Raw genomic sequence first — 26,233 nt, 5'->3', positions numbered from 1 at the left:
CAGTGAAATTACACCACATAATAATTATAACCAAGATAAATTACTGCCACGGTGCAACACCAGCCTCCTATATTGTATTGAATTTTGGTGTGAAATCACTGACATCAGTTACATCACATCTCAAAGACATCTCTGTATACAACACACAACCTGTTGACACAGACTATGTATAGAGTTGATTTAACACATCATGCCTTTATTTGTCTGCTTCTCTACTTCATACTCATGTTAAGTAAAAGTTTAGGATCACAAAAACAGAGGAAGTACTCGGTTACTAAAATGATTTCTAGTTTTCTGTATCTGGCTGATACAGTACCTCTGTTGCCTTTCCATGCACACACAGCAGGCAATGTGAGAGTCTCACTCCTGGATCTCTGTCAGAGCCACACAGCATGCAGCCCTCTCATCCTTACTGTGGGCTGGCCCGTCGTGGCACAGTGTCACCGATTGGCTTACGCCGCCGCCACTCGACACACTGCGGCTGCGGCTGGTCAGCTTCTTCAGCTCGCTGGCAAATGAGATGCCTTTCTTTTTATCCTCCCGCACCACCTGCAAATACAAATACTTGCACATGATCGAAATGCACAAACACTAAAAATGTACATGAAATCTAAGATTGTACTTAGCCTTTATTCAATGAGTCAGGCCAGTTAGCAACACAGGGTTAGTTACAGAGAAAGCAGGGAAAAATGCACAAGGCATTTTGACAGGAAGAAGGTAATGGATTAAAAAAAAGTAATAAATAAAATAACATAAATACTCTGACAGTTATATAACACATAAAGATGTTAAAGCAAGATGGCGACTAAAACTAAGATTTAGCATACAAAAATAAACACAATACAAAAACAAACACTGAGAAGCAGCCATAGTAAAACATTTACAGACATGGGTAGCAGCAAAAGCACATACAAGCCATACAAGGTGTTAAAATATGGGAAACCCACAACAGAACAAGTTAAAAGCACATACAAGCCACATATGGAGGTGTTAAAAGACGTTACTGAGATGTGAAACCACAACATGTCTTAGAAATTGTCCACAACAGAGTTACAGCCAGCAGATACAAAACATCACTGTCTACTGTGTGTACACTGGACATTTGGTATCATAAGTGTAACATAAGAGTAGATAAAAGCATATATAGTGGTCAAGGTGTTATTGCTCCAGTTGCAAGTCAGTTAAGTCATAAATGTCCATTGCAGTTGCAGCAGTGAAGAAAGATGCACTCAAATGCTTTTGTTTTTACAGGGTTAGTCTCTAGTGTCTCTAATGTTGCAATGCACAGTAAGAGCTACCTGCTCCTTGAGCTTAAGGACGAATTTTCCCGCCCCCCTCCAGCGGCTCTGGACTTGATAGACACACTCATGATCCAACAGGACACGCTGAAGGGGCTTGGCGGTGGAGGACTTCTTCGAGCCCGCCTCCTTGGTCACTTCCTCCATTAGGACGTAGTCACAGGGGTTGGGATTAGACAGGATGGTGACGGAATATTTGGCCTTTGACAGAGTCTGATCAAAAGAAAGTCAGGGAGAGTGAGAGAGATGGATTAAGCAAATTTGACGTTTTGCACTCTCTTTGCCCCCTTTTTTAGTGGCAACAGCGTCACTTTCATATTGTGTGACTGCTCATTTCAAAGCTTCATCAAAAAATATCTTCAAGTCTTTATACACATTTCCATTTAAAGCAGCACAATACCTTTGGCATCTTTGGAAACCCTAAGATCCTAGAATACAATTACAAACAAAATTCTGTGGGCCATTCAACATGCATCTGTAATTATGACCCACTAGTGGGGATAGGAGGGTGGAAAATGTTATAGCTAATTTACTTTTTAAAAACAAAACCATTATTGTGATAGTTGAAATGTGAAACTGCATAACTAGCCATTGGATTTTTTTTTTTTTAAATAACAATTTACATTAAAACTGGTAAATGTTCCATCCCTACAGTGACTGTGAATGCAACTATAAACGTATGGCAGACTTGACAGTGACAGATCAATGAAAAACTGTTGCCCCTCCTCTCCTCACCTGCTGTATGATATCCTGAGCGGTGCTGTAGCGCGGGGCCTTGATCACAGTGTGAGGCTGTTCTGGAGACACGTCATGGACCTGGACGAAGAACATGTCGTCCTCTCCTCCTCCTCCTCCTCCTCCACCTCCTCCCCCTCCTTCTCTACCTCCCACGGTCACCTCCTCTTCCCGCTCCACCACCGTGTTCTTCTCATTAAAGTTCTGTCACAATAAAACCAGATAATCACCGTAAGAATCTGTAATGAAATCGAGAGTATAAACAGAGAGGAGTGCACTAATCTACTATTTTTTAGGAAATCAGAGGCATGAAACTTTGCCCCTGCAGGACAGACCCAGCTATTCTCCATGCACTCTCTACCATGCTGTGGATGTGTGTGCTATTGCTTTGGTCACTTCAAAGACATTCAGATTTAAGCATACCCATGCCACTGTAATACTCACTATACCCCTGGATACAATATTTTTGGAATTACTCATGTACTTTGGTTTTGGATTTATTTTATTATCTCTAAGAAGTATATATTGTTACAAGCAGACCACAAGAGGGAGCCATGGTCTGTTACATGGATAACACCAAAAAGAAAGCATGTTCTAGGTGAGGAAAATGCATTTGCTGATAGTAGGAAAAGGGTTGATGGATATAGATTAATAAGAGGATATTGAGACTTCTGTTGAACAGGACTCCCTTTCAAGATTAAACTGTCAGAGGTTGTCAAATAAACAAATTGCTGCTTTCAACCCCGTTAATAAAACCCCTGCTTATCTCGCCTCTTTTATAATGAGGCAGGTCTTTGCAACACTCATCTACCTGGAGATAAATTTCAAAGTTGGTGCATCTAACCCGCTTGATAAAAGAATCTGTGCTTCCTGTGTGTACCTCCTCTCTTGTTTTGAGACAGATCCTTCCTACATATCCCTCCTCAGTGTTCCAGCTCTCGACCAGCCTGACCACCTCCTCCTCGGGTGCTAGGGGGCGATGCTGAGCGCAGCGCTTCACCTCGCTGCGCTCCTTCGACAGAGGAAGCTTCTCCTCGCACAGGAAGTACTCTGATGGATTTCCATTGGTGGCTGTGATCTATTGGAAGGGAGAGAGGGAAAGCGTAGGTTTGAGTAGTTCATGGATCTATTTGTGGGTTTATTTTAAAATCCAATTTCTAAATTACTAACCGTATCCAGCAGCTGTTTGGCGGTGGTCTGCTCTGTAACACAGACCACAGTGAAGGGTTCTGGTCCCGGAGCGCCATGCACCGTCACTTTGTGCTGCTGGGACGCTCGCTTCTCCTCTGAACTGAACAGCTATGAAGAGAGTAGGAGGGTTATGAGACAGAGAGCTATTTTAAGAGCTCTGTATTAGACAGTACATAAAGGAGATGTTCAGAAAATCTGGGAGAGGGCGATGGAGAGAGTGACATGTAATGCCAGTTTGACACAGGAAATGGTGAGAAAGCACTTTTTATGCACAAAATATTAAGAAAGCCAGGGCTGTGAGTAAGATAGAACTGGCAACCAAACTATCCTCAATTTACACAAACCCAGAACTTATGCAGGTCTTACCATGGATGCGGGAATAGTGCCCCCTGTAGAGCCCTCCTCTGTCCTGCGGCTGTAGATAAATAAACTGGACACCTCCAGCGGCTCGTTGTGCTGCGTTCTCAACTGGACATGCCTGTAACCTGAGAAAAAATAAATAATAAATAAATAAAGAACCACACACTAACAAACATATTTAGACTATACAGTATGCATCAACTATATTGGAATAACCTGGATCACCTGGAAATCTTTAGTGCCCCATGTTATGTTTTGGCTGTTTTTAGCTATCACCCTGAGGAGCAGCTTGCAATGAGTGGATGAACGTCAGCACATTAACGCGGCGTAGACTATCCTCCCATCATTTTCTTAAATTCATGTGCTTTATGAAGCCCTGTGCACTTGGTTTCTACCTGGCTTGAGGGCCTTCAGAGGCAGGGTTCTCTGGGCAGTGGTCTGCGAGCTGTTGTTCTCCACCACGGCGATCCGCAGGAAGCACATGTCCTCAAAGTGCACGGTGAACTGAAAGTGCTCGCTCCACATGGGGTTGAGGGTGTTGCGGTGGATGGGCTTTGTGCGGAAGTGGCAGCTGTCGATGGGCATGCCCAGAACGTCGACCTCGATGCAGGGACTGCCCGCGCTGTTGCCCGGACACACGTTCTGACCAGACACAACCTGGGAGAGTGGAGACATGAGATTCGATTCATGAATAACACTAACCGCATGATATATACAACACTTGAAGTTCCATTCTTTCATTCAAATTCCCAGTTTCTGAATTAAGCTTATTTCCAGTTATTTGATGAGATATTTTAAAGCAGGTATTTCAAACCAAGCCAAGCAGCAGCCTGGGAAGTTGCACTGAGATGCCAATTTCACCTTCTCTCTTTAATTCTCCCTCTCTCTTTCTCAAACACACACGCACTTTATGAGGGCTGAAACATCCCTCTGTTTATACAACTGGTTTTACACACATAGTGCCTCTTAGAGCAGGGGCTGATATAAGGATGATCTGTACCTCATAGATGATAATGACTTCCAGTGGATAAACAGTATGAGATTACTCAGATTCCTTACACAAATTAAATAAATTAAATTAAAAAAGATCCCAAATTTATCTTATTTACTCTACTCTTTATTAGCCTGCATTCATCCAGGTTCATCTCACTGAAAGAGGATATCTCACTTTCATGAGAGACACACTGACAGACAAACACTGCCCAACAAGCACAGTCTCTTGGATATAATATCAGTAATTTCTATGCATAATAGCTACTCCACAACATGCAATCCACTGGGAGCCCTGACACCATGGGAATATGCCGCAATGCCTGCTGCCGGAATGCAAACTGACAACTGTGGCGGTCAGCTAAACAGAAATGAAGCGTCATGGAAAAACAAAATTGGTCACTGTTAGTGGGAAAGAACCCCATCGACATGGTGTCTGAATCCTGCCCAGGCATGAGGGCATCAGCATGAGAGACAGATCAGATTACCGCAGCTGAAGATATGATTTCTTTCTTGTCATTTCAGTGCAGTTTTTTTTAATCACTCCATCATGCCAAAGATCCACCCATCCTCTGAGTCGGATCTGCGGCAGCAACAGTCCGGCTTGTACTGCAGCTTAAGCTCTAGCTACAATGTGCGTATGAGAAATATGAATTGGAGAAAAAGACCAAAAGATGAATTGAAAAAAAGTACCATCGGCAGCATGAATGAATACAAGAATCCAGAAACAGAAGATACCTGCAGATGATTTTCAGACTAACTTCAGCCACGATGCTATGTGATCTTATAAAGTCCCACTGTTATGATCAAATGTCAGATTTCACACTGAAATCCCATGCGTAACTGTAGCCTAGATCTCATTCACTGTTTATGGGATTAACTGGGTGGCCTTCATGACTGTCAAACAGTGAAAGGACATAGAGTCCACAATCCCATAAAACTGTCCTAACACTGTTTAATGGGTCTCATAGGACTGATCTGCAGTGTGTGTGTGTGTGTGTGTGCATACATGTACACGCATGAGTGCGTGTGCAGTGCATTTGTGTTGAGCCTCATGTGCGTGGTGCGTGTGTGTCATGTTAGTGATGCTCCATGAAATCCCATTGGCTTTGATGTCATACTAATTTCAACAATTATTCTGCTTCAGCCATGACTGGAAGATGTAGGCAAAGGTGAGGAGAAATGATTTTTAAGCCTTGAAACGCCTGAGAGCAGGATCATGAAGGGACACATCTCAAAGTTAGACCAAATATTATTTTATGTAATTATTTCAACACACCTGAAGAGACTTTTTCACCGACACATGATTGCTTTGATTTTTTTATTCCTCCCTCAAAGCTAAATATATGGTTATCCTACCGTGAGCGAATAGACAGCGGGGCTCATGTTCTCCACGTCCCTCTCCATCGGACAGAACTGCTGATAGAGCGGACAGACGCGGTCCCACAGCACTGCCGGCTTCAGGACGTAGCCACAGCCGCCGTTGGCCTCAAACAACGCCGTGTTCAACTGCATGGGCAGGTCTGCCATTACACAGGGAGGGAGGGAGGGGGAAAAAGGGGGTGTTATAACGATAAAGCGATGTCATCTTGTTTGTATGCCCTGATGAATACTCAAAGTTTGTCCAGTATACAAAATGTAAGTGCATAAGTCCCTTTAGAAGTAGCTGTGTGATTGAAGCAGGTCTTTTGCACTGACTAATATTAATAGAAAGAAACAAAAAAAACAAAACATGCACCTTGCTTTGCATGAGAAGCAAATGTGAAAAAAAAATGGAATTGGAGAGGCACAGACAGATAGAGAAAGTATGAGAGGGGGAGTGAACTGAAGAGAGTGAGACAAGGATAAGAAGAGAAGAAAGGGAGACAGGAGGAGGAGAGGTTATTTAATGTGATATGCCTCTCAGAGAGCATGGCAGCAGCTAACTACATCTATCAGAGTTCAGAGAGTGAACACAGACGAGAGACGAGGTTGAGAGAGAAACAGGAGAAAGATGAGACGAGATTAGGGAAACAGGGAAAAGAGGAATTCAGGTAAAAGAAAGAAAGCAAGAGACAAAGAAAGAAAGAAATGGAGCATTAAGCTTAAAAGGAAATAAAAAAAGCAAATGGAGTTATTTGGATCTCAGATTCCTAAAGATCATGACAGAGGTTAAATTTATCTGGCAGGTTTCATAGAGACAACACAGACAGCAAAACATGGACTCCTCTTAGAAACAGTCATTGTTTCACTGAACGTTATCTGAAATTCCTTCGTTTTCTGTTTGGAAAAGAGAGCTGAATTGGCTCTGGCTAATGGAAAAACATATCACCTTGCATTAAGGCCTTCCAGAAATGTATCAATCTATGTGTAAAAGTCCAACGGGCTTGCGGGCAGTAGGGTTAAGGTTGACCTACTCGATTTTGCTTCAGAATGAGCTGTTGTACTGGCAGGAATACATGGATGGACGAGCGTCTGGTTTCTCAGACTAGAAATTAGTTTGGCCCTTATTAATCTAAGGAAGGTCTGACACACTCTGCAATAAAGCATTCAAAGGCTGCACTGATCTGTGTATAAAAGCCAAAACAAATGAGTCATTCCAATTTGACTGCTGGCATGAAAGAAAAGCACAGTATTATTTATTATTAGGACACTGGAATCATGTTAAGACCTGTGTTGACAAAAAGCCGAAGTATATAGTATAATCATCTGTGCCTTTCAGGTTTCAGCACAGGCTTGAAAAATACAACCTGTGCTGTGATAGTAAAGGTCGGACCTGAATCTGTGTTTGTGAACTTAGTATTACACAGCAGCTGAGACACAGGAACACAGCGAATGCAGGAACGGAGACATGATTCTTCAGTCTGGGTGTTGGAAGTATGCTTTGGCAAAACAGCAAAATTCCAAGGCCCGCCAAATTAATGACTGCTAGCTAAAGTCGCAGAAAGCCTTGCATGATCATAGAGGAGACGGCCAATACCTTGGACTCCTATTGCACTGAGGTGGAGGAAAATGTTTAACTAGGAAAAACCACAACAAAATACTAATGCATTAATTCTTCAGTTCTTGTCATCTCTGAGCATAAAAACATCAGTGGACCAAAAAAAAAAGGGATGTTCTACAAAATATGTTCTATATGTTTGCCAGTGAAAAAATAAACTGCCAGGTTGCAGTTTATTTGCATGGTACACCACACTGGTTAAGTGAATTGCACCTCTCAAGTCTAGGGATTTACCAATACAGACACTGGTATGGGTGGTGGTGCTGATATTAGGCTAAAATGGAGTTTCAGTATCAGAGATTTTACCCAAGACACATATCTGATACCAGAAGTCCTGAGTAGCATATCAACACAAACTGTCTTGATTTCTACATTCTGGGCAAACAGTGGCCTGGAAGCCTCTCATGGTGGGAAACAAAGACTTTCAGTTATTTTGCCAAATATCCAACTGGTATCAAAAAAGTATTATAAGTGCATCCCTGCTCGAGTCCATCCTCACCGTCAGTCTGGTAGTTGAGGGCCACCAGCTGGATTCCATGGAGCCAGAAAGGCAGCGGGTTGGGGTTTGTTGAGTCTATCCTGGTGGCGGCCGGGTACGTCCTGAGCAGCTGGCACACCGTGTGCTGAATCAATTTCTGTGAGTAGCGGCGGCACAGGCGCTTGGCAGCGTTCTCGTTGACGGAGGAGATGTGGTAGCATTTGGGCGTGCGGATGATGGCGCTGAGGGAGGTGGGGGCACTGAGGACGGGAGACGTCTGCTGCTCGTCCCAGCTCAGCCGCAGACACTCAGCACCACCTGGGAGCAAGGAGGACAGAGTGTTTTTGATATTTAAACATCTATTTACACTAGATAATAAGTTACTGGGTACATGGGAGTTCTTGTTTCCTTTATGGTTTCTGGTAAATTAGGGAACACAAATGGATTTTTAAATCACAGACTTTCATGGCTTCATTACTTAAGAAATTTGCTCATTGCACATATTAGATGACAAAAAATAATGTTTGTTCATCTTAATTTATGGAGTGGTTTGCTGTGCTCTAACCTATTTGTTTAGGCTTTTACACTGCAGTGAATAAAAGGTCATAGCAGCTGATATAATTAATCAAAACAAGAAAGCATTTTAATCTTTCTGTGGTGCGCATTTAGGTCCCAAAACAAGATTTCGAGAATCCAAGTGTCTGACCAAAGTCCATCATCATGCTCTTGGAGTGGTGCCGCCCCAGGACTAACAGTGTGTGATCACTTGAGGAGTGGAAATGTTAACTGTGTTTTTCCCATGAAGGACTCGGGGGTTCAAGGCCTATGTGGGTGTCCTGTTTGGGTTTGTTTCCACTGGGTCACAAGACCTCTTTCCCAAATGCAAAATGCACACATCTTTATATACATAAATGGGCGCACACACACAGGCATACACGCTCACCTCTTACATTCACATTTTAAATTCTCTCTCAAACAAACACACACACAAATATGCACACAGAGCCACTCTGATTTTTTTTCATGCACTTCTACTGCATTTTTATTTGTTTGTTTCTCACACATGCTGACTTATTAAAACACACACCACTCTGTGGCCCTGCATACCTTTCCCAGGGGCGCGACTCTGGGTCGCAGCCTCCCCTGGTGTGCTGCTGCGAGCGGGAGCCGTGCCAAATATGGACTTCCTGCTCTTCCCCCGGTCCTTCCCTCTGCTGGAGCCTGCCGGAGACAGCGTGGACAGGCCTGGGAGACAACATGCAATATTTATGATACACAGACGAGACAGCGCAGCGCTGACATCACCAGCGTATTTTCTGTAAGCATCTCTCACTCTGTCTCTCTTCCTGCCAGCTTCTCCCCCTTCTTCCCTTCATTAGTTCATTCATTGCTTTTTGTTCTTCCGTCCTGCTCAAAAGGAAATGAACCTGGGGAAGCTGATTTTCATTTGGGTATTAATTTATAGCTCCTAATTTATTCCATTGTGTAATTAAAGATGCTACAAGTAGCAATTTGTATTTATCAAAATTAAGATCACATTTCCCAGAAACCCTGTTACTTTCTGTAAGAGAGGATGTTGCCACTTGTCTCTCCACCCCCTTCCTGGCATTTCTCCACATGCATTTGTTTTCAAGAGCAAGAAGAAGGACAAGAGCTGAAAACAGCCATTGGTAACAGCAAGTATGAATTCCAATGAAGTAAAGTAAAATTAAGTTGAAACAAGGCAGCTTGCAGAGCTGAGCTGGAATAAAAGTAGCCTGGCACTACTATGTCTGGACGGCTCCGTTCATTTGGCAATCTGTTGTTTTGTTAAATGGCTCTGAATGAATGTGCAATGCCCCTCAATTTGCTATTCCATCAGCCGTGATTGTGATTCATTTCCTTCAAATTGTTGATATGCAACCAGTGTCCAGTAGAAGAGGTGCAGTCCTCTCGTCATTTGCATAATAAGTCAAGATCAAAAGCCTTTCTAGACTCTACAGAAGGTCTCCAGAGCTGGAATAACAGTATGTATGACTAGCAAAGTAAAACCATTTTGTGCCACAAAACAATTCCCTTTTGTGTTGTTAATCACTTCAGAGGAATTTACATGAAACCTGGGGCAAATGATCAAAAATGCAGCGTAGAGGCAGTGTTCTCACTTATGATCAGCTGCTGATGTTTGTTAGGAGTCAGTATAATAATTTATTAAAATGAATGCCTTATTGATGCTGAAATGCGACATGTAAAACCTTAAATAGTGTTGATATCTAAATATCTCTCATTCCTTGTTTGATCCCATCTCACACATCTTCCCTGTTTTTCCTTCTCCGTCTGTCTCTTCACTGCCCCCTCCCCTCCGGCTCAGCCTATCACTTCCTCTCTATCTTTCTCTCTTGTCCCTCTCCTGACCTGCTTCCTCTTTCTCAGATCTCAGGTCCCTGGAAACAGTAAACAAATAAAGTACAAGTGGAAACACAAGCGGGTTTATAAGGGCAGATGTCATGTAAAGAAAAGAGAAGAGACAAGAAGAGAAGAGGATATTTCAGGGAGGGAAAGAGCAGAGATGAGAGGATATTTAAGGGCAAAAAGGACAATTTGGATAAAGGGTGGTATGGGATAAAGATGGATACGAGAAATATGAGAAATTTTAAAAGGGTAGGGGAGGCACAGATTCAAACATCCCAAACTGCTTAAAATACTCCCAGAGGAAGACAAATTAAAATACCCCAGAGATTTTAATTTGATGGCAAAAAAACTCATACCCTTTGAGAAGCATGTTTTTAATGTGAAAAAATGAAAGCAGGATAACTGTGTTTGAGAAAAACAGAAACTAGTTAGTGTGTGTGTGTGTGTGTGTGTGTGTGTGTGTGTGTGTGTGTGTGTGTCTGTGTGTGTGTGTGAATGAAAGTGACACAAGCATCAAGGCACTTCCTACCAGGGAATTTGACGGCCTGGCAGTAGATGATGAGGTCAGACAGCTCTTGGGCAATCTGACGACTCTCCTTCTTGTTCTGAGGGAGGTAAAACTCCTCGCCCAGCTCCATATCAAACACCTACAGATTCAGGCAGAAACAAAACATGCAAACACATGAGGTATCCTCTTGATCCTGACTGGATCTGAGGTTTAACTTCACAGTTTAACTTATCAGGAAGAAGATAAGCTCAGTAGGGAGAAGGAGCCGAGCAGGGATGCCCACTCACTCCCATCTTCAAATTGAAATTGAGTCTATCACAATAACATCACGCCCAACATATCTGGATGTCTCTGCTGTGATCACACAGTGAAATTGTAAGAATTTAATAACTTTGCAATGTTAACAGGCAAGCAAAACCATAACAATCAACGTAACGGTCACATACTTGATCCAGAACAGACGATGCATCCATAAATGGCCAGGCCAGCTGTTAAAATGCCCTTGAGCAAGACACTCACCACTACCTTCTCTTTCACTGGAAATTGTGGCATGCTAAATAACAAAAATCTAAATGTAAAATGTACTCAGTGATGCAATTTGGTTTCCCTACCTTTCCTTTGCTTTGGGTAGTACTGTCGGACTTCTTCATCCGCTTGGGCATCTCATCAGCAGGTTGCTCTTCCTTGTCTGCTGAGCTCTTCCCCTCGGGCTTGTCATCCAGGATGTTATCTGTATAGACAATATAGAGCTATCAATTAGAAAAACAAGCAACCAGTACAGTGGATTCAGACAAACAGATGTGAGTTAAGCTGCTCAATGAAGACTAGACAGTGCCAGAACTGCAGCAGGGTGTCACTCATACATCTCCAGTAACCTTGATGAATGAGGGTTAAAAAAAAAAAAAAAAAAAAAAAAACGGTGCCTGAAAAACCAAACTAAATATAGCACAAATATATGTACTACATATGTACAGACTCTAAAAAATAGGCTTATATGGTAACATGGCATGTTGTGTGGTAGGTATGTTTGCTAATTTTCACAGAAGTGAATGAATTCTAACACAACATAGCGGTTCTTTATGACTTTTTTTTTTGTTGTTTTCAGGGGACTTTTATTTTGTAATCACTTTCCATATCACAGCTCATCTCAAATGGGAGGAAACCTCTGAGCAGGCTGGAACAATCAAAGCATGATTATAAAGGGAAACTACCAGCAGTTATCTGTGATTAGTGGACCCCATGTCCCTGCCTGCTCGCAAAGCTATTGAGCAAGCGAAAGCCTACAGCGGCCCCTCCTCCCGGTTCAAGGCAATGTCTGTCAGCTGTAAAACAGGAGCAACTGCAGGGAGTTTTCCCCTTTGCTCTCATTCCTCCCACACATTCATCATCGCCAAAACTAAAGACAGAAATATATCATCTTCAAAATACAGAGGCATTTTATCACACAACAATTTCTGAAATTTGGAGTCACTTTTTGAGAATGGGGTTTGGCAACACTGTTAGCAAACCACAAGAGTAAGCTGGGACTGGACTGTGACTGAAAGGGGACTATAAATGGACCTGGAGGTACTCAAGGATTTGTACTTACTTGCCAACCGATGTTGACTACTAAAACATCTATGGCAAAAAGGAGAAAGTGAAGGATAAGGAACATAACAGAAGCCATTTATAACGGTTGGATGAGAGTGGGGGTTTTGGAAAGGCTTGTGAATATGGGCAAAATACTGGGATAAGCAGAGGGCAGGGATTAGAAGAAAGCTGTGCTGGGACTGGGACTGGGACAGGGTAGTTTCCCCTGGTCTGTTGTTTCGTGTAGGGGCAGCACAGGGCCTGAGAAACCAGATGGCTTTGTTTTGTTTCCCTGATGAGCCTGCCCAGCCACTGGCGAGGTCACAGACAAATACAGTACAGAGGGAGGGGGAAGAAGGGAGGTGATGTGTTTACAGTAAAGTATATCCCTCTATGTGTGTTTGTGTGAGAAAGAGAAATCATTCATGCTGACATTGTATTGTTAACAGTGCACAGAATGAACAAAAATCACTGTTACACAGATTTTATTTTTCTGTCACTAGAAAACCATGAAGACGTCCCTTCCTAAGCTGCCTCTAACCTGCATGTATATATTTTCAATTTCTAAACAATCCCACTTAGGGTGGAGGAACAGCGTAGCGGATGTAGCAGAAATCATGAAAAAGCACAAATTCTGAAATGCATCCTGCATATCAAACCAGCTGCGGACAAAACTTTTATCCTTTAGTTGCAAGTAATTAAGCCAGCACATAAAAACAAATCAGAAGCAGGTCAAACACACAGATAAAGCCAAACAGCACAAGCTCAGCGTGTCTGAGAGAAATCAACAAGAGCCAGGTTCCTCTCAACCTGTTTCAGCTGTTCACAACATCCTCACTTCAATGGACAAAAATCAGTTTTAGACCCGTGCACTTCTTTTCTCATAATGGTGAGAAAACAAGTGTGCACCATAACAAGCACTCGTCATGTAGTTTACCATCTACTGTTTGCAGTGGCCATTAACATATATTTGAATAGCAAACAATTCAGATTGTCAGACCCTTATCACTGAATGTAAATTAGACAAGGGAATAAATCAGCATGACTAAAGGCCATACAGTTTGACATAAGCAAAGTCAGTACTGAGTCATTGGCGTTATAGAGCTTGACTTGACGTAACTGAAGCTGTGACACTCAAAAATGTGGAGACAGATGCTTGATTTGATGTTTCCGAACCCTTTATCTAAGGGATTTCTGGGTTTCTTGGATTCAGTATATGAACAGCAGGAAGAGATGTTGTGTAGTTAAGTCTTCAGTCTGCTGAGACCCCAGCACTTCTGGAGTCATTTTAACCATCAATTAAGTTTTATCACATTGCAACAAAGAAAATCAAGAATCTAAGCATTTTGAAGTGGTGGTTACCACACATAGAAGCTATTGCACATACACACAGCAAATAGCCAGCAGCTATTAGGCAGCCATGAGTAAGAGTCAGTATGTGTAATACAGCAAAGATGCAGATCACTAGCACAAGTGTGCACACCAGTGTTTCACCTCTACTTTTTCAGTGGTAGTAGGCTACAACATCAGGAAAATAAGACACACTACTTCCCTCTTACATAAATCATTGTCTAACATTAGCATTTTCAGGTATCCAGGTAAGGACTATTTAAATGCTCTAACTTCTTCAAGACTGGCGCTAAATCAGAGACAAACTTTGAACCCAAAATACAATTATTCCCACTACCACTGTGATACAAAATTATAGGGAAACACTGTTTCACAGCGAGGTGCATCAAAGCCATGCATTTACCTTCCAGGCCATAAGAGGCAGTAGATGCTGTGAGGACATCAGCTAAATAGGAAACAGCCAAGATAAAAGAGGGGAGGAAGTGAGAAGAAAATATACAATAAAATCTACAGCAGGATTTGTGGAGGTGTGATGGGGTTAAATGGAGAGGAAGAATAAAGACGTGAAAGGAAACTTTACCGCCGGTTAGATTCCTATCAAATTGTTAATTATTAAATAAGCAAAATGAAAAACAAAATGGTGACATGGCAAGTTGGCAAGTGTAAGCAACCACTAACATTGATTATGCATTTATATTATACACTATGCCAAAATCTACAGATATTTCTTTGATTTGTATGCTATTTTTGCCTGAAATTTCACATGAATTCTGTACATCTGTAAATTTGTTTATGTACTACCACTAAAAATATGTCTGTCAACATGAGAAGAAATGTCATGAATTCCAGTTCACGCTGTTTTTTCAACTGATATACGCTGTGGTCTTGACACACACAACATCAACTGGTAAATCTACTGCCGTCATCCTTACCATCTGACAGAGACTCATAGTCATAATCATACTCGTCTTCCTCCTCCTCCTCTTCCTCATTTGCATGGTTACCAGGTGAAGTTACCCCTGGTGATCCGTTGCTCGCCTGAGCCTGCATGTGGGCCAGCTGATGAGCCTGTGAACAGACGGGAAGCAGGCGAAAAGAGAGAGAAAGAGAGAGTTGGGGATGAAGACGGTATGTGTTAGAGAGAACCTGAGACAGAAAGAGCAGAACTAAAAAAAAAAAACTAAAGTACGTGAGTAAAAGTGCACATCTGGGAGACTAATATTTACAAAGATATATCTGCAGCTTTATCCATCCATCATTATCCTTATCTGTAAACATCTGGCGTCTTAACTGCAGAAAATCTAGTGTGTATATCTTAAAACACTTTATTTTATCCTTGCTGTATAAACTGAGAATGGTATGGTGTGTATGTGGGCACCCTAGCATATTTCACACAAGTACATACATGTGTCTTACGCTGACTTTCACTTTGAGTACATACATTGCATGTTGTCATCAATCAGAAGTGCATGGCTCTACTACAGCCAAGGCCCCACTGAGGACAGCTCATACTAAACAGTCCCTGCACTCAGAGGTATCTGTAAGGCACTTTAAAGGATGGTGCATGTTCAATGTGTGTGCATGTTTCCGTGGGGTTGTGTATTGCATGTCTCTCTCGCTGTCTGACCTTCTGTTTGAGAATGTCCACAGGCGCCTGGTGGGCTTTAAGCTTCTTGTTCTTCAGGAGGATCCTCCCCCGCAGCTGTAACGGCGATGGCAGGAGGGGGTCATCGCTGAAGTCACTCTCAAAGAGGAAACGTGTCACCAGACGTTCCCCGAACACCGTCTGGTAAACAAATACCCAAACATGATGGACAGAGATCAAGAAATGGTGCTTTGAGAGTGCGGAGTGGAGTCCAGAATGTAATGGAGGAGATAGGAGAGCAAAGTCAGGTCAGCTAAGTTCACAGAGACTGCATTCAAAAGCATCAGAAGAATCTCCAACTGGGGAAAATGAAAATGCCTTTATCTTAACAAAACTACATCACAAATAAACAAGCCCATGGTGACGTAAGCTGGCCGGACGAATAGCCAAGATAGAAAAGAAAAAAACTTTCTGAACATGAAAGACATTTCTTTATCACACCATTCAGGAGTCAATCTCCAAGGAGAAAGGAACGCTGGGAAGCTTTGTGAGATGAAAGAGTAAAGATATTCCATGATGTAGCAGTTATGCCCAGATGTACTTGGCCTACACAACCTCAAAAAAAAAAAAAAAGAAAAGAAAAGAATGATGGCAGCCTAAAGATGAGGAAAAAGTCTGACTGGTGGACTGCTGGTTTCAATGCCCAGAGCAACTGAGCAAATTAAGGAAAATGAATAAGTCGTGCTCTAGCCTCCCTCAACAACAGCTGTTCAGGTGCCTTTGAGGAAGCCACTTAACATCTCAGCGGTTAGCAGCAGGATACTAGACAACAGCGGGAGAAAGGTACAAGTGTTTCTGTAAACTGGATGAAAGCTGAAAACTGTCAAGTATTTTATTCCACCATTTCACTGTTGTGATTTTCCCTTTGGGATTTAACCAAGCTAGAGGCACAAGCTCAATCAGGACTATGGACTCATGTGGACAGCAAAGAAGTTTCACATTGCATCTATTTGCTGGCGACCTATTTCCACGTGCTGCCAAAGTCCACAAGGGTAATCAAAATAAATTTTGAGTATACTAGTTCAGAATGATTTGAAATAAAATACCAGTAAAATCAGAGACAGATTAAGCAGAACTGGATGTTTCATGTTTCATAATAAGTTGGCGAACCAAAAAGCTGTAGCCTATCTATACACCCACAAGTAATATGAATTCAGGGCAGACAGACACGGCTTGCCGCCATTCTTTGCAGTAAGTGGTTCCAAATGAAACTTCTCCCTGTCGAGGGCTGTGGATTATGCCAGGTATCTGTGTTAGCGTCTTTGGAAAGAGCTGCTCCTGTTGAGTTTTTTCACGTGTAAATGTTTGATGGTTTGAGTTCAGCAGAAGCATACTCATCTGGTCCCACTGTTTTGGAGTGAAGGGAGACAGAGAAGCAGGAAACCCAAATCACACAGAAACTATCTGGATGGATAGACTGCCTTAGCTGGAAGTGGGAAAATGTTTTTTGTATTTTGGATTAAGTTAATGCTCCTTAAATGTGTTGACTGTTTCTGTGTATTGTTACTGTGTCTGGTAAAATGCAGTATCTGCAGTAACCGTCTTACCTTGAAGATCTCAGCCATCTTGCGTTGCTGAGGAAGAGAGCAGTGGTTCTCTATGGACAGCATGACGGGCATGTCAGAATTGACAAATGCAGCCCGGTTGATTGCTTCAACCACATCCTAGAGAAACAAAGTACATGGGGAAGATAGAGGCAAATTTAAGATAAAATGCATCTGATATTAGGTGTGTCACACCAAACCTTCTCACAGATATAGCTCTGCTGAGTGGAAAAGCACTGGAAACAAATATTTAGACCATGTAACACTAAATTCCTGCATTTAGACCAGTAACACTTAAATTCTTTGAAACAGCATTACAAGTCAAATATGTGACATAAAACTCTCCATTACAACCAATACTAATTCAATTTACTGCATCAAATAAAATACAGGTGTTCTAAGGCTTGATGTTGTCCAAAGTCTGATTACATAAAATAAATAACAGCAATATGACCCTCTACGGCAACCATAGCAGGTGAACAGGAGTTGGCTGATGTGTCCTCTAAAAATTCACATTTGTTTATCAAATCAGTCCATTTAGTGTTGGTACGGAGGTGAATTATTCCACAGGGAGAGCAAATGATTTCTGTTGGTGTACACTGCACAATCACAGATGAAAACTGTGCACGTCTAGAAGGTACTGGCGATGCTTTTATGTGTGTTAATGAATGTGTGTGCATTTGTGTGTTTTTAAATGAAGAAACAAAATGTCCCAAAGCCATTCACTGGATTCATATACTAGTGAACTTAAAGGAGCATTTATTCTTTATATGTACCTAAATATGTACCTAACGTTTTTAGGTACATATTTCATTTTTGAGTGAATTTTCTTATCCATTTCCAACCTTGAAGGGTATCTTGGTGGTGAGGGTGTGTCCATGGTAGATAACTGGCATGCCGTCGTCTCCATCCCAGCAATCCAACTCAACACTCCTACAGCCTTGCAGCAACACCTACAGTAACCAGGCAACCAGGTCATCTCCTCATGAGACAAGAACTTGGAGGAACAAAACTGGAGTTGTGTGCTCAAAAATCATGAAATACTGGACAACGACAAGAACTCACATCTTAAGTGAAGGAGGAGCTGACTCACCTGACTGTACAGTTCAACAGAGGACTCTCCTTTGAGCTGGTGTCCAGTCAGGTAGGTGTTGTGAGAGGACTCGATGTAATAGTAGGACAGAGGGTACTGCAGCTCCTCCGGGTTCACCTGCGACTCCTCGTTACGAGACGCAAAGTTCTCCTTGTCCATCAGGTACCTGGCAAAGGGAGACGGACGGTTAGACTGCAGATCAACCACGACAGAACTTCACCTCATTGTCCTCATTTTCACAGTTTAATGTGATAATGGGATGCATGTATGTCATCCACTGAATGTATCCCCACTGAATAGTCAGAAGTAGAATTATCAAACCCCAACTACAGAGTTTTAATGTCACATAGTCTCTTCTCACCAAGAAAACCTATGGTCTATTACTGTGGAATGCAGTCACTGTTGATATGAGCTACTGAATTCATATATTGTTTAATTCTGTCATTCTGTTTCAGTGTAGACAGGCATTCCGATTTTCTATAGATGCTTGATACTATTTGACACTGTTGAAGATGGTAGTTGTTATCATAATACCTTGCAAAGCCTTCAAATGACATCCAGCCCATCTGTCGCATGCTTGATGAGGGCTCAAATTTCTGTGAGAGAAACACAAAGACGTGACTATTCATCAACATTATGATCAAATGCCCTTTTTATCCTCCCTGTGGAGGGGAAAAATACCTCCCTTACCACCCATCCATCATCTATTCATCAATACATTCAACTATATCAATCATCTGCTTGTCTCCCTCCCTACCTACATGGCTTGTTTGCTCTCCTTTCATCAGCCCATCTAGTTCTGGACTAATGCTTTTTTAAGTGCTTAAAAATAAATAAAAGGGCATTAGTACAGATAACACATTTTAAAATATGAGATAACCTCTCCATTTCCTTTCACTCATGTCCTGCTTCCATTAATTAACTTTGCATCTCAAATACAAGCTCATAGTATGTCCCGCACTCTCTACCTCCCCTCATGTTTGCTTTACTCCACCCATTCCTCCATCCTCCAATCTAGCTGCCTTCTCTGTACTACCTTCGTTCATTAATCCATTCATCCTACCTGTATAATACTGAGGATCTCATCGTAGCTCAGGTGTTCCCTCTGACAGTTGACCAGGAAGTCATTGAGCTGAGGGATGGCCAAACCCAAAACGCCTAGGGATGCATTCTCCACACCCGTGCCATTGGTCACGATGCTGGCCGCCGCAATGGCGTCTGAGATCTGCTTCTGGTTGTCGGACATCTGCTGCCTCGTCCGGATGAACAGGCCCAGATCAGAACCGTTACGGGTTAACAAATCTAAAGAGGGGAGGGAGGCAGAGGACGTGGGTGAGAGGGGGAAACAAAAAAGAAAAAAAGGCAGTGTATGCGTGGATGTAACTCTGCGTGTTTGTACCGAGGTCTGGCTGTAGTCCTGTGTCCTTGTCGTCGATCCTGAGGTTGGTGTAGAGAGGAGGCGACTCTGGACTTGAGCGACTGCAGGGGACAGCGAAGGTATCAAAGAGCTCCTTAAGGTCCTTCCTACTGCGGATACTGGGGAGGAAACAGAGAGAGCATCCGATTGAGATTGATAATGGAACTGAAGAAACATTTAGACTGATAGGTCCTCGAAAAAACAGACGTAAAGAAGTTAATTCTCAATCACCTCTCACTGGGCTTTTTATCACAACTATAAGAGATGATATTATTGCCATTTTTATCATCTTTCACTGACTTCAACTTAATTTTACGATATGCTTCAAGATTTTATTTCTTCCTTTCAAAGCAATAAATGGCCTGGCAGTAATGTAGCTTTACACTGCATACAAAACTAAAAGGCCAGATTTCCCTCTAAAAGCAGTCGAGCCTTTAATGTCAATAAGTCGAAACTTTGCAATTATTGTTGCTTTGGTTGATAAATTGCCGAAAGACGTACGATCATCTAATTCTGTATCTTCATTTTCTTTGTAAAGTAGGTAGACATCATTTGTTCATGTTGATTTTGCTGCACTTTGTAACCCTCTTAATCTTAATATTTCATATGTATACATATGCATGCTTTTATTCTTATAATTATGATATGGCATAATGAGATAAGACAGTGCTGCACTTGTCCATTTGTCCATTGATTCTCCACGGTGCAAGCCCAGTCTTCAGTGAGGTGTACTCCTTTTACTTTTACAAGCTAAAGGAAATTCAAGTGTGTATTAGACAGTTTGTGGGATTTATTCTGACAACTGATTTGATCAGAGAGCCTGTGTGTGCAATGAAAAAGGTAACTACCATAAATCACGAGTGGATGAGAAGATACAACGTAAGAAACTGTACAAAAACAATCCATTGCTTATCAAGGCCAAGCACTCCTTTCATTTGACAGGAATAAACACTTGAAAACAAATGTCTTAAGTATGATAACCCTGACAAGCATTTATTGAATTTGTTTTGTCATACTGCAGTTAGCCCAGCAAGTCTGCCATTGATAAGACCAAAGAAATTATGTAATAAGAGAAAGTCTGATGATAAAATATGCGAAATGAACTTGTACTATATACACTACCTATTGTTTGTCAAAGGCCCATCCCAGCTTTCCTGAATGCCAGAGAATTATATCAGAATAAATACAATATGTTTATGCCAGGTTTTGGATAACAGTGAAAAATATTTGTTAAGTTTTTAAAACTGAATGTAGCCGGTCAAGCTGTGATTTGAATGTCTGCTCATGTATCTTAGAGTGCCAGGTATCATCCTGCCATCATATCTATTCTGCATTAGGACTGCAAGATTTTCCAAACATCTGTTTGGTGTGGAGTAAGATCTTTCAAACTTACACTGAACAGCCTGCTTCACATTCATATTGGTACACATATTCTCTTTTGAATTCAGGACAACTCTCTAACTGATACCTACTGCCATCCAAACCCGAAGCAGCAGTGCAGCAAGCATGCTAAAAAAAAAAAAAAAAACAGTATTTCCAAAGTGAAAAAAAAAAAAAAAGATGTACCTGAATGACTTGAAGAGCTCAACAAACTCGATGAAGCTCATGGTGCTGTCCGAGATCATGAGGTTCTGGAAGCCTTTGAAACAGCCTTTACCGCGACCATGCCACGACCTGCTGCTCCATGCACTACAACACACAGAGCAAAATACCGACATGAACACTGATGCATTATAAAAGGTCTCAGAGGGGTTTCAAATTTCACTCCTTGGCATCGTACACATACCCTGGCTGAGCCTTGGAGCTTCCTGACAGGATAGGAGAGGACTGCTGACGGGACGGGTTTGAGCCTGCCATGCTGGAGGAAGAGGAAGAGGACGAGGAAGAGGCCAGTAATCCAGGGCTTCTAGTAGCTGAGAGGGAGAAAGGTCCAGGGAAGCTGTCCTCTGTGGAAGGCAACATGACTGAGAGTAAATACACATAAAATATGCAGCACAGTGCAACATGAAACAAAGGTTTTCTGATTTATCTTAGTAACGTCCACACTGTGTGAGTTTATCCTGACAGGATGTCTTTTCAACATGACTGAACATAGGTGTAATAATCAAACTACATTCCTTCTTAGCGTGTATGCATAGATTTATGTTTATTTTCTGTGAATTGATCTAATTCCAGAAAGTCTCACCTGGCTCCTCCTGGTCCACGCTGTCAGACAACTCGGTCGGTCCGTTCCGACACAGTCCCTCCTTACAGCTCCGTGTTTTCCTGGAAACCATTTCGTCATCTGTGGCATCCCCACTGTCCCCCTGTATTACATGGCAAAACGCACTCACTTGACAGGAACAAGACAGACTGAAATGCAATAACGAAAAAGATCACAGGCTTGTTCACTGTGTTATCCACTAAGTCCTGCAGTAATAGTTTTTTTCATCTGTACTGCTGGAAAACGTGTAACACAAGAGGTAGTTCTAACATTGCTACACAATAGGGCCAAGGCTTAACACACAAAGACAAGGTTTTAAAAAGTCTATTCCTGGTGAAAGCAACCATGCATCCTGTCTAGTCCCAAAGCAAGACAGAGTGAAGCTCTACTGGCTCATTCTCAGCTGAGTTGAAACTTAAAATAATCGAATATTTAAAAAAGGTTTCGTGAGGAGAACGTGGCATTTACTGACCCTGACAAGGACCTTCTTCTTCTTCTTAGTCTTATCATTAATTCCCAGGGGGCTATTTTTCTGGGTGGTGGGTTTCTCCCCGCTCGTACCCATGTTCCACCGCCGCCCGCCAAACAGCTCAATGGCCTGAGCGAGCGTAGGGCCTTCATACCGGCAATCCTCCTGGGAGACAAACACACAAACAACATGGACACAAAACATTACAGGCAGAAAGGAGGCAGGAAGGTGTAAGATCTTTCTATGCTTTATACTGTAATGTAACTAATTTAAGCCTAACTCAGAGTTTACCTGATACAGACTGACATACTGCCTCCTCAGCCACTGCAACCTCTGATCAGGAAACCTCTTCAGCTTTCTGGTCGCATTCACCAGCTCTGATAGGCCTTTGTGCAGCATCCGTGCCGTGTGATTGGGCGCCACAAAGTGCAGAAGCCTATGGTTAAGCAGAGCAATTATAATCTGTATTACACTATAGGAAAACCCCTCCAGTGTTTTGCCAACACTCAAAAACTGAAGATAAGGGAAGTGTGTTACTTTTTGATGAGGTCGTAAAGTTGTGGTTGTAACGGGGCACTAACCTGTTGTCAGTGGTAGTTAGACCGTAAAGGAGGCTGAGGCCGTTCTCCTCCACCGTCATCTGGCTCAGTTTGTTCTGTAAACACACAGCGTGGACGTCCACTCCATGGTGACCCAGGAACACTGCCTGGACATTCAAATAAAACACAACTTCATAAGCACAAGCTAAACCATCAGTGCCACATGATACCGAAACACAAAAACATTGATACACCTAATCAAAGAACAACATTTGAGGTTTCTAAGGTGCCACTTCACTCTTGAATAATATCTGTAGTGAAGTGTTGACCTCCTGCATAAGAAGAATAAGGTGTCTCAGACAGGCTGGATCCCTGTGGGGCCCAAGTCTTTCATTTGGACACCACGTTGAACTCTTTTGAAGATTACTGATATTTTTGCAACACAGATACTCTTTTTTTCTGCAATTCCATCTACAAACCTTCACCACTCCCAGATCCAGCAGGCCCTCAGCCAGTCCAGCCACCACAGTCTGGCCCAGTCCCACTGGAGGCTCTGTAGGGGAAGAAACCGCTCCACTCTGAGGCTTACCTGCCATGGATCAACCATTAACAAATATGAATGGGTATGAAGTTGTATTAATTTATAACCACTTTAACATCTCTTTGCAACAGAGGAAATGGGGTTCAACTACCATGAATAAACACATTCACGATTAACAATCCACAGTGTTTGAAATGTAACAATGACAAAGGAAACATGATTTTTTTTCTATCATTGATATACATATCCTAAATGTTCACAGAGGACAAATGGTATAAGATATGGGGCTTATCTGCCATGGATGTAAACATATACTTTGTGTCTGACAAAGGATATGTGCTCTGCAACGCTTTTAAGTTTAACCTACCATGTTCACTATATAACACTGAAAGAAATCTCCAATTTCTTGTAAGCAGTGGCTGACCTGTTTTAATGCACTGACCCACTAGAGGAAACTACAAATCTATCAACCTAGAGGAAGTAGCACCATCACACAAAGAACTATAGTCGAGAGCTGGCTGTGTGTGAATACCAACTAAATATACCTCGACCAGGCAATAAAAAGAGAGGAACCTGAAAAAGGCAGCGGTAATGTGATTTTAAAGGTCAAATTTAACAGAATAAAGAGATTATACCCCAGGTGAGTGTTGTGTTGTCAGGCTGTAGTCGCAGCAGGCAGCGAGCTGTGAGGTGGCTGTCCTGGTCGTAGTGGATCACTGTAGCCCCCTGCAGCAGAAACTGATGCACGTCTGGCTGGAGTGACAACACATACCTGGGTAGAAGAAAAACAGAGAGTGATTACCTGTGTATGCAGGTGTGTCTGCCTGGCTGTGTGTTTTTGCCCCCGTGTGTGTGTGTAGTCGTACCAGGGGATGAGCTCAGTGCCGTGGCTGAAAGCTGGATAGGTTTCCTCCGTCCCCTGAAATTCCACATCCTTTACCACCTGATCAGAGGACAAGTCGCCCTCTGAGTCTGACAGGTCACCCACCATGAATCTGCAGGAGGATAGAGGGTGAGGTTCAGAGGGAAAAGGAGGATTAGGGGCAGCAGAAGGGGTAAAGGGAGCAAAAGGGGGAGGCAAGAGGGAAGACAGAGGAAAATCAGGGAGAGGAAAAGAAGGGGAAAAAAGAGATAACAAGATAAGAGAAGTGCTCATCTGCATTGTGTATACATTCCAGTGGACACCTCAACTCCTTAGTGGGATCAACAGCAAACTGCAAATGTATTAGACCCTATCCTCCAGCCACTGCAACATGTCCATCAAAGCATCACCATTTAGAAAATGTACTGAGGTGCAGTTGAAAAGTAAGAAATTACCCTCATCAGTACAAAGCACAAGGAAAAACTGTTGCAGTGAAGGGGTTGAATGAGCAAAAAGCATCATGCACTTGTCATTGCAAATACTTTCAACTACTGCTGAAACTGCAATCAAGCCATCTACACATTAGTGAACCACTTACAACCACTTACAAGACACGGTTTGAATCTGGCGGCGTCCTAAGAGAGATGGAACTAGAGCAGGGAGAAGGAGAGACACAGGGAGGAAAGGAGAGGAGGAGTGAGAAGGGTGAAGAGTGGACAGAAAGGTCAGCCACATGTCTTAAAAAAAGAAAGTAGAAGGATGCACGCAGAAGGAGAAAAAAAAAAAACAGCTTGAAAAGTGGAAGTCACTTGATCTGAGATGCATTCCAAAACAATCAGCCCAGACGGAAAGACATTTTTTTCAAAAAGCTGTCAGAGACTGAGAAAAGTATTTTAGGAAAAAAAAAAAAAAAAACGGTGTTTATGTGGATTGCACTACAGACTGATAAACACCATATTCCTGGGTAAATTAAAGTGAATTGTTATCCACTCACAGCTCCAAAATGGCATCATAATTCAGAATCAAAGAAAACGGTCTGGCAACACAGACATGTTAATCCCAGTTCCTCCGAGGCCAAGCCCAAAATGAAATTACCATAAATTCAGTGCAGTGTTGTATTTACATCTGTTGTCCAAATTCCAGCTTGTGTCATTAGCCATCAACATACTGAGAACTACCAGAACCTTATTCCGCCTTGTCTTGACAGGAAACCAAACCTGTTATCTGTTCCTCTGTGGCCAAGGTGTTTATTTGAACATCACCTCATTGCAATAACAATCTGAAAATATGTTCCTTCACAAACCCATTATCTTGTGCCTGTGCTTTATAAAAGAAAATCAGAATGACCCAGAACATGATAAGGGTTTGTTAAGCATCCAGCTTATCTGGCACCACAAGTATGTTGTAAATAAAATTTATCTGAAAAAATGGAGTTGTGACAGACTACATACACCAGGAAACGGTGCACAGAATGACAGATGTTTCTAAAAGCTCAGGAAGCCATTGTCTCTGCATCAAACTGAATAGATAGCAGGGGAACTCATGTTAAAATGCACTTTCATTCTTCAGCAGGCAGATTGTTAACACTGAGCGACTGATCTGGTCATGTAAGTTTACAGTGGAAGCTAGGAAGTAACATTTCTATTGAACAATCCAAGTTTCAGACTCCTGCACTTTGTACAAAACAAAATGGATGGTTACTTCCATGACAGTGTGGTCAATTATCTTAATGACAACAAGGCAAAATGCCACAGTACATCCAGGAGCCCCCTTCCTCTAACAGTTAATTTGATGATTATGAACCAGCGATGCAATAATCAATTCAATTGATGGACCACATATTTGTGTTTTGTTATGCATTTATAAATACACTCATGATTTGAAAATGATCTCCAGGCTACATAAAAGCGATGTAGGGAATGTGCCAGAACCACATCTATAGGTACGACTTATCAATGAGAAAATGATCTCCATAGTGTGTAGAGGCAGCAATATGATCTCATGATTTCAACTGGTAGAGTGGATGTAATGCAGGCCTATGTGTGCTATCTGGGTATGTGCTAAAGCATGTTT

The 26,233-nt window shown here is 42.2% G+C and overlaps 1 protein-coding gene across 4 annotated transcripts in view; it reads right to left on the bottom strand.

Moving 5' to 3' along the window:
* The window catches only part of plce1 (phospholipase C, epsilon 1), a 111,148-nt gene that overhangs the window by 4,708 nt on the left and 80,207 nt on the right, over nucleotides 1–26,233 (bottom strand). For all 4 annotated transcript variants that reach the window (XM_030078568.1, XM_030078569.1, XM_030078570.1 and 1 more), the window contains exons 15-44: nucleotides 24,165–24,293; nucleotides 23,934–24,070; nucleotides 23,237–23,346; nucleotides 22,800–22,924; nucleotides 22,510–22,654; nucleotides 22,222–22,383; nucleotides 21,732–21,852; nucleotides 21,333–21,492; nucleotides 21,113–21,235; nucleotides 19,529–19,665; nucleotides 19,193–19,431; nucleotides 18,664–18,725; nucleotides 18,130–18,295; nucleotides 17,882–17,989; nucleotides 17,040–17,156; nucleotides 15,475–15,633; nucleotides 14,780–14,915; nucleotides 14,251–14,292; nucleotides 11,540–11,658; nucleotides 10,950–11,067; nucleotides 9,140–9,277; nucleotides 8,054–8,350; nucleotides 5,934–6,097; nucleotides 3,980–4,241; nucleotides 3,591–3,709; nucleotides 3,204–3,332; nucleotides 2,914–3,111; nucleotides 2,034–2,237; nucleotides 1,299–1,511; nucleotides 317–549 (exon numbers count right to left, since the gene is read on the bottom strand). In XM_030078568.1, coding sequence (XP_029934428.1) covers nucleotides 361–549; nucleotides 1,299–1,511; nucleotides 2,034–2,237; nucleotides 2,914–3,111; nucleotides 3,204–3,332; nucleotides 3,591–3,709; nucleotides 3,980–4,241; nucleotides 5,934–6,097; nucleotides 8,054–8,350; nucleotides 9,140–9,277; nucleotides 10,950–11,067; nucleotides 11,540–11,658; nucleotides 14,251–14,292; nucleotides 14,780–14,915; nucleotides 15,475–15,633; nucleotides 17,040–17,156; nucleotides 17,882–17,989; nucleotides 18,130–18,295; nucleotides 18,664–18,725; nucleotides 19,193–19,431; nucleotides 19,529–19,665; nucleotides 21,113–21,235; nucleotides 21,333–21,492; nucleotides 21,732–21,852; nucleotides 22,222–22,383; nucleotides 22,510–22,654; nucleotides 22,800–22,924; nucleotides 23,237–23,346; nucleotides 23,934–24,070; nucleotides 24,165–24,293 — 4,528 coding nt within the window. In that variant the 3' untranslated portion in view covers nucleotides 317–360. The remainder of the gene's footprint in view (nucleotides 1–316; nucleotides 550–1,298; nucleotides 1,512–2,033; nucleotides 2,238–2,913; nucleotides 3,112–3,203; nucleotides 3,333–3,590; nucleotides 3,710–3,979; nucleotides 4,242–5,933; nucleotides 6,098–8,053; nucleotides 8,351–9,139; nucleotides 9,278–10,949; nucleotides 11,068–11,539; nucleotides 11,659–14,250; nucleotides 14,293–14,779; nucleotides 14,916–15,474; nucleotides 15,634–17,039; nucleotides 17,157–17,881; nucleotides 17,990–18,129; nucleotides 18,296–18,663; nucleotides 18,726–19,192; nucleotides 19,432–19,528; nucleotides 19,666–21,112; nucleotides 21,236–21,332; nucleotides 21,493–21,731; nucleotides 21,853–22,221; nucleotides 22,384–22,509; nucleotides 22,655–22,799; nucleotides 22,925–23,236; nucleotides 23,347–23,933; nucleotides 24,071–24,164; nucleotides 24,294–26,233) is intronic.

Source organism: Myripristis murdjan, chromosome 19 (assembly GCF_902150065.1).
Source record: "Myripristis murdjan chromosome 19, fMyrMur1.1, whole genome shotgun sequence".
Lineage (NCBI taxonomy): Eukaryota > Metazoa > Chordata > Actinopteri > Holocentriformes > Holocentridae > Myripristis > Myripristis murdjan.
The sequence above is the reverse complement of the archived record's forward strand: the minus strand, read 5'-3'. Positions and strand labels throughout refer to the sequence as shown.